The sequence below is a fragment of the Gracilinanus agilis genome, chromosome 6 (assembly GCF_016433145.1).
Source record: "Gracilinanus agilis isolate LMUSP501 chromosome 6, AgileGrace, whole genome shotgun sequence".
NCBI lineage: Eukaryota > Metazoa > Chordata > Mammalia > Didelphimorphia > Didelphidae > Gracilinanus > Gracilinanus agilis.
The window spans coordinates 292,261,182-292,268,348 of NC_058135.1; the positions used below are offsets into that span (position 1 = coordinate 292,261,182).

A 7,167-nucleotide genomic window follows, 5' to 3' on the forward strand; every position below is an offset into this window, starting at 1 on the left:
TCTTACTGACTCCAGCACTGTATTCACTGTGCCACCTACCTGCCAATAGTGTTTGATATCATGTTGTGAAAGACGACATTAGCTGCCTCGAGAGGTTGAGATTTCATCAACATCAGAATCAAAGTGAAATCCACAAAATCATAGACTTTGAGAGTTGGGAAGGGCTTCAGCAACTATACAGTGAAAGGGATCCCCATCAAACATATCCAACCAGCAGTCATCTTACAAAGACCTCTATGGAGGCTGTGTCCAATCCACCTTGGGACCACTCTAACCAGTAGGAAGTTTCTCATGACACTGAGCCTCAGTTTGCCTCTTTGCACCTTTTTTACAACCCCACCAACATATTAGATACTATATAAAACATAAGAAGCACTTTGGCAGTATTTATCAAGCCTATGTTGTTGTGTCTATCTGAGCCAAGGGTATGGAAGAAAGAAAAGTTGTTCAATCATTGCAGCTGTGTCTAACTTTTCTTGGCCCCATTTGGGATTTTATTGGTAGAGATACTGAAATGGTTTGCCACTTTCTTCTACAGTTCATTTCTCAGATGAAGAAACTGAGGCAAACAGAGTTAAGTGACTTGCCTGGAGTCACACAGCTAATAAGTGTCTGAAGCCAGATTTGAACTCAGAAAGAATAGTCTTCCTGACTTCGGGCTTGGCACTCTATTCACTGTGCCACCTAGCTGCCCATTAGGTACAGTGTTAGATACTTAAGGTGAAAGTACAGAATAAACTATTCCCTATTGTTTGGTGGAGGAAGGAGGGAATAATCTTCCTTGGTTAAAGGTAATCATTCTGGGAGCAAAGGGCAATGATCATCCTACCCAATCCTTAGTGAGGCTTCTTGATTAGTGAGGGACAGTTTGTCCCTGGTACCATCCCACAGCCTGGTAAGCACATGAACATTTATAAAGGAGGAAGGGCAAATCCAAGACCTTGAAATTCACTGAGCTCTTTGTGGCACTTTCTTTTAGGTATGAAAAATGAAAGGGAAGATGGTCCCTGGCTAGCACCTTGGGCCTCTCACACAGAATAGAATTTGGCTTCTAAAGAAAATTTCAATTTCCTACCACCAACTCTCCTATTAGCTCCCATTCTACAACTCACCCAATTAACATTCATACATTAGGCTCACACTACCCCCTGGGCATTGGGTAGCTAGGCACCAGAGATGCAAAGGCAAAAGGGAAAACCCTTGCCCTCAAGGAGCTTACCTTCTAACTCACATGAATTGTTGGCTAGCTCTAGGCCTAGTCAAGAGGTCCAGATACTAGCCCCAGCTCTAGTCCTGATATTCTGTATAACCTTGAATCAGTCACAAAATAGTCACTAACATTTGTATAAACATTTTAAGGGTTGTAAACCTTTTGCTTTATAAGTATTTTCTCATTTTGTCCTCATAACAATCCTATGAAGTTGATGCTATTAATAACATTTTACAGCTCAAGAAACTGAGGTAGACATCCAGAGAAAGAACTATGAGAGGCTAAATGCAGAAGAAAAATATATGATTGATTACATGGTTTGATGGATATGTGACTGGGGTTTTTGGCTTTAGAAGAACACTATCACAAATATGAATAATATAGAAATAGGTTTTGAACAATGACACATGTATATCTCAGTGGAATTGCTTGTCAGCTCTGGAAGGAGGTAGGGAGAAGGAGAGGGAAAAAACATGAATCTTGTAACCAAGGGAAAATAAGAAAGAGAGAAGGAGAAAAAGAGAGAGAGAGAGACAGAGAGAGAGACAGAGACAGAGAGACAGAGACAGAGAGACAGAGAGAGAGAGAGAGAGACAGACAGAGAAGGAGGGAGAGACAGACAGACAGAGTGAGAGAGAAGGAGAGGGAGAGGGAGATGGAGGGAGGGAAGGAGAGAGTGAGAAAGACAGAGAAGGGAAGAGAGAGAGAGGGAGAGGGAGAAAGAAGGAGGAAATGATAGAAGAGTGAGAGATAGAGAGACAGAGGGGGAGGGAGAGAGAGAAAGAGAAGAGAAAGACACAAAGACAGAGAGAAGGAGGGAGAGAGAAATAGAGACAGAGACAGAGACCCAGAGTCACCAATATCTGAGTTCAAATCCAACCTCAAATACTTACGAGCTTAATGACCCAGGCAAGTCCTTTAACTGTTGTCTGCCTCAGTTTCCCAAACTGCGAAACAGGGACCTAACCGCCCCCGCCTCCCCGGGTTGTTGGGAGGATCCAGTGAGATCACACACGTAGAGCTCTTAGCACATAGTCGGTGCTCACTCTTCCCTCCAGAAGCCAGAGCCAGTGCCATAAAGTGTGAGAAGAACACTAGCTTCAGAGTCACAAGCCCCGGATTCGAATCCCACCTCTCCCATTACTGTTGGAGAAGTTCTCGGCAAGTCCCATAACCTTCCTGGGCCTTACCCTCCCTGTCAGTGAAATGGGGCTGTCTCGGAGGTCTATTCCACGTCTGGGTCTGTGAAACTGTGAGCCAGTCAAGGTCCTCTTGGCAGAATTACAGCCAACCTAGAAAATGGATTGGGGAAGCTGGCAAGAAACTGGACACGAGGCTCTTGGGGAGGTTAAGGGCTGGAGGAGGAGGACCCCGGTCAGTCTGTCTGTCAGCACTGATGAAGCACCTACTGTGTGCCGGGCCCTGTTCTCCCCTCATTCGTCCTGGCAGCCGAGGGGCATCTCTGGGCTCCCCAGGGCATCACAGTGGGTACATCCAGGAGGGCCGGAAACCTCGGCCTGGAAGGCTTCGCCACCAGCCGGTGACTTTTTTCCAGCCTCAGCGTCTACTCTTAAGAAGGAGCGTGTCATGGGGCGAGATAGAGAGCTGGCCTCTGAGTCCTGAGGCCCTGGGTTCCAATCCTGCTGACCTGCACAGGCTCTGGGCCTCGGGGCAAAGACGCTCAGTGCCCCAGGAGAGGGGGGTCTCTCCGCTGGCAGGACAGGCGCCCATCCCCATTGGCAGAGACGTTTCCTCCCCGGAGGCCAACACTGCTGATGGTGCGGGTCTCCTCCAATCACAAGATCTAAGGCGATGGGGAAGGGGCGCCCCGCACCTCCAGAGGGATTCCAGATTCCCCAAGTCTGAGAAACGAGGCTCCCTCAAACACCAAACGCCTCCCTGGTCCCCAGCCTCCCAAACAGGCCCCAAGATCCAGGAGCCTCGAGGAGGAAACGATGCGGCTGGGTTCGAGCATCTCAGGCCTTTCGCTCGTTCCCCTCCGAGGCCGGGCCGTAGCTGGGCCCCGAACGTGTCCTCTCGGGCTCCGGTGGGCAGGGAATGGCATTCTGGCCCTCGTTATTTGGATCTGGCTCCTTTCAGCGAGGGGAGAGGTGTTTGCTCTGTAACAGTGACCCTCTCTGCCTCGGTTTCCTCATCGGGAAAAAGAGGGTTATAGCCCTCAAGGGGTCCCTTTGAGCCCCTAATTGACTGTCCTTCGAGCCGTTCCAAAGGGGTTTGGCGGCTCTTCCTCTTTGGAGAGCCTTGAATCATTGTGTGAAAGCTGGATCCGCTCTCATCTTGCAGAGGAAGAACCGAGGCCCAGATGGGGGCAGGATCGGGGCCCTTTTTTCCTCCATAAAATCTCGACAGGAGAAGGAGGAAGCTCATGCCAGGGAAAGGGCTGTTCTGTCCTGGATTTGCCAGATGTGCCCTCCCCGCTCCCCCCACCAGTCGTCCCCCATACCAGGCCCCCGTGTAGGCTTACAAAACCTTCCACTCTCCCCCTGCCTCCCCCAGACCCTCCGCTGGCTGCCAGACAAACAGCCTCCGCTCCTGGCTCCCGGCTGGGCTCTCCCAGACGCCAGTTGGCCGTGGGCACGGACAGACGCAGAGTGGCCGGAGAGCGATTCGCCCAGCCTCCCCCCAGCCCTCGGTTTCTCTCTTCGAACAAGAGCTTGGAGAGGCTCCTGTCTCTAGAATTAAAACTGGGGCCGGGAAGCTTCAGTTTGGGAAAGGAGCCTCGTCCCCCTTCGCCCTCCCATTAAATAAGACTCTAAAGCAGATGGTTCTGTGCTGGAGAAGGGCTGCTGTCGTGCGGGGATGGCCTGGACCTTCCCTGCAGCCCGGCCTGGGGGAGCCGCTCGAGGGTGTCTGCCCTCGATGGAGCCAGCCAGGAGCTCCGAGCTCTCGCCATCCCAAGGTCCGGCGTGCGGAGCTTCGGTCCAGGGGAAAGTGGTGCGGGAGAAAGCCATGGACCCCCCCTTTCCTGGGGAAAGGAATTGAGATTTTCTCTGTTGCTGTTCACTCCCCAGACTAGTTAGTGAGCTTTGCCTAAAGTCTCATTGTGGGCCCGAGGGCTTAAGACTAACGGCCTCTTTAGCCTGGTGGGGGAGTCCCCCACCCTAGGTAGCTGGGTGGCCCAGTGGATAGCGCCCCCTGCCTAAGGTCAGGAAGCCCTGCGTTCAAAACTAGCCTTAGACACTTGTTGGCCGTGTGACCCTGGGCAAGTCACTTACCTTCTACCTGGCAGGCAGCAGCTGCCTTATTCATCTGTTTCCCTCCCCATCCAGCGATCTGCCTGCCCAACCAGTTCCGCTGTGCCAACGGCCAGTGTATTCTCATCAAGCAGCAGTGCGACTCGTTCCCAGACTGCATGGACGGTTCTGATGAGCTCTTGTGTGGTGAGTGGGCCGCTGGGGCCGCCCCCTCCCGCCCAATCCAGGCCCCCTTTGTAAGCACCTCCCGCCTTCCCGGCCCTCTGCAAGGTGCTGCCGATACAAATGTGGAAAAGAAAGTAGGAGGAGAGACCCTCGCGGAGAAGACCCGCCCCTCTCCGTCCTGACCCCTGACTGGCATTTGGAGCCGGGGCTCGGCTCCACTGCAGGAGGTCAGTTATGCTGGCTCTGTTACTGTCTCCATTGCTTGGGGCTGTGCGCTGGACTTCCAGGTTCCTAAGGGCCCTCCCTGCTCAGAGCCTGGGAGGGATTGTTAGATTGGATCTGGGCCTAGATTTCTGGGTCTGATTAGATCTGGGCCTAGATTTCTGGGTCTGATTAGATCTGGGCCTAGATTTCTGGGTCTGATTAGATTAAATCTAGGCCTAGATTTCTGGGTCTGATTAGGTCTGGGCCTATGATTTCTAGGTCGAGATCCTAAGGAGGATCTCTCGAACAAGGTGGATGGGCACGTCTTTGGTACCTTAACTGTTGCAGAGAATTGCCTGAGAACATTGTCCCATAAATGACTTGTCCAGGGTCAGGAGCCATAATATATCAGAGGAGAAGACCGAATACAGATCCTCCTGGTCCAAGGCCAGCTCTCCAGCGGCCCCATCACAGGCCACTCTAACGACTGGTTCATTGAAATCAATCACATGCAGAGAGCCGAGGGTCCCAGCCGAGCCCCTCTTCCTACGGCCCAGGGCCCGGATTTTGTACTTTCCAGAGCGAAGGGCCAGGCTGTTGTGTTTCCCTAGCCAGCACGACTCCATCGCCTTTGAAGTCCCATTGACTGCTTGTTCTTCTCCTTCTTTTGGCAGAGATCACGAAGCCCCCTTCGGATGACCCACCTTCGCACAGTAACGCCATCGGCCCCGTCATCGGCATCATCCTCTCCCTCTTCGTGATCGGGGGCATGTATTTTGTTTGCCAGCGAGTGGTCTGCCAGCGATACGCAGGGCCCAGCGGGCCGTTCCCCCACGAATATGTCAGCGGCACCCCTCACGTGCCCCTCAACTTCATAGCCCCTGGCAGTTCTCAGCACGGCACCTTTACAGGTGGGGATGAGGAAACACGTGAAAATGCCTGTAAGAGCTCGGCGCGTTGACGTCTCTAGGTGCGCCGTGCGCTCGGGCCAATTAGCATCGGGTTCTTATTTAGGCGCCCCCTTTCCATGGTCTTTGGGGGGTGAAGCGGAGATAGCACGAGGTAATGGCAGCTTTTGTCTGATGTCGGGTGACGTGGGGGCACCAGTCCGTGCTTTTACTGGCGCCCAGAACCCCGGCAGCAGGGGCGCTGCCGTCTGAGCCCTCGCCACGGCGCGGTGATTTCTAGGACGTTCCTACGGTGGGGGGCGACCAGACTTTGAGTCTTGGGTTCAGTTCTGGGCAGCAGATTTTAGGGAAATCTAAAATTTCTGCTGTGAAGTGTCCAGAGGAAAGAGGAGAGGATGGGAAAGGCCTTGAGTTCCCGCTGCTACCTGAGGTGAAGGCCTGGGAATGGCTAACCTGGAGAAGAGAAGGCGTCGGCCGTCGTCTAGTCTCCAGAGGCCCGGCCCGTGGACGGGGGTTGTCCGGGCCCAGAAGTCAGAGGCGAGAGGAATGGGGGGATTGCGGAGAGAAATTTAGGTTTAGTACCAGGAAAAAGCTGAAGCAAAATGGGGCTGTGCACAGGGAAAGGGGGCTGGCCGGTGACCTCGGAGGTTGCAGGGCCCCCCATTGGAATCTTGTACCAAGCCGGGGCCATTGTTGCAGAATGGGCTGGTCTTGATGGTTGTGGCCATCTCATCCAGCTGGGAGATCCCGGGGTTCTCAAGGTCTCCTCGGTGATGGAGGCCTGCGTCCTCTCATCCCTCAACAGCCAGGAAGCACAGGTGACCCGAGGACCCAGGATCACCCCAGCTTGCCTTCCCTCCCTTGTCCCTTTACAGGCATCTCCTGTGGCAAGTCCATGATCAGCTCCATGAGCCTCATGGGGGGCAGCAGCGGCCTGCCCCTCTACGATCGCAACCACGTCACCGGGGCCTCATCCAGCAGCTCATCCAGCACCAAAGCCACTTTATACCCACAGGTGAGGGGGGCTGGGGGCAGGGAGGGGCCCAGGGATGGGGGAGGGCAGCAAAGCCTCTTCTCACGGCCTCCCTCTCTCCCTCCCTCCGCAAGGGGAGATGACACAGAGCTAAAGACCCAAGCTACATTTGTGGGTGCATTAGGGCAGTTTTCACCTTGAGCTCTCTCTCTGCCTCTGTCTCTGTCTCTGTCTCTGTCCTCTGTGTGTGTGTGTGTGTCTCTCTCTGTCTCTGTCTCTCTCTCTGTGTCTCCCTCTTCCCTGTCTCTCTCTCTGTCTCTCTCTCTCTCTCTCTCTTTCTCTCTCTCTCTCTCTCTGTCTCTCCCCTCCCGTCTCTGTGCCTCTGTGTCTCTCCCTTCTCTGTCTCTCTCTCTGTCTCTCTCCCCTCCCTCTCTCTCTGTCTCTGTGTTTCTCTCTCTCTCTCTCTCTCTCTCTCTCTCTCTCTCTCTCTCT

At 53.5% G+C, this 7,167-nt stretch overlaps 1 protein-coding gene across 1 annotated transcript in view; it reads left to right on the forward strand.

The window, feature by feature from the left end:
• The window catches only part of LRP5 (LDL receptor related protein 5), a 130,889-nt gene that overhangs the window by 118,022 nt on the left and 5,700 nt on the right, over nt 1-7,167 (forward strand). Inside the window, exons 14-18 of the mRNA XM_044682058.1 lie at nt 2,660-2,988; nt 3,728-3,863; nt 4,439-4,611; nt 5,469-5,705; nt 6,578-6,717. Coding sequence (XP_044537993.1) covers nt 2,660-2,988; nt 3,728-3,863; nt 4,439-4,611; nt 5,469-5,705; nt 6,578-6,717 — 1,015 coding nt within the window. The remainder of the gene's footprint in view (nt 1-2,659; nt 2,989-3,727; nt 3,864-4,438; nt 4,612-5,468; nt 5,706-6,577; nt 6,718-7,167) is intronic.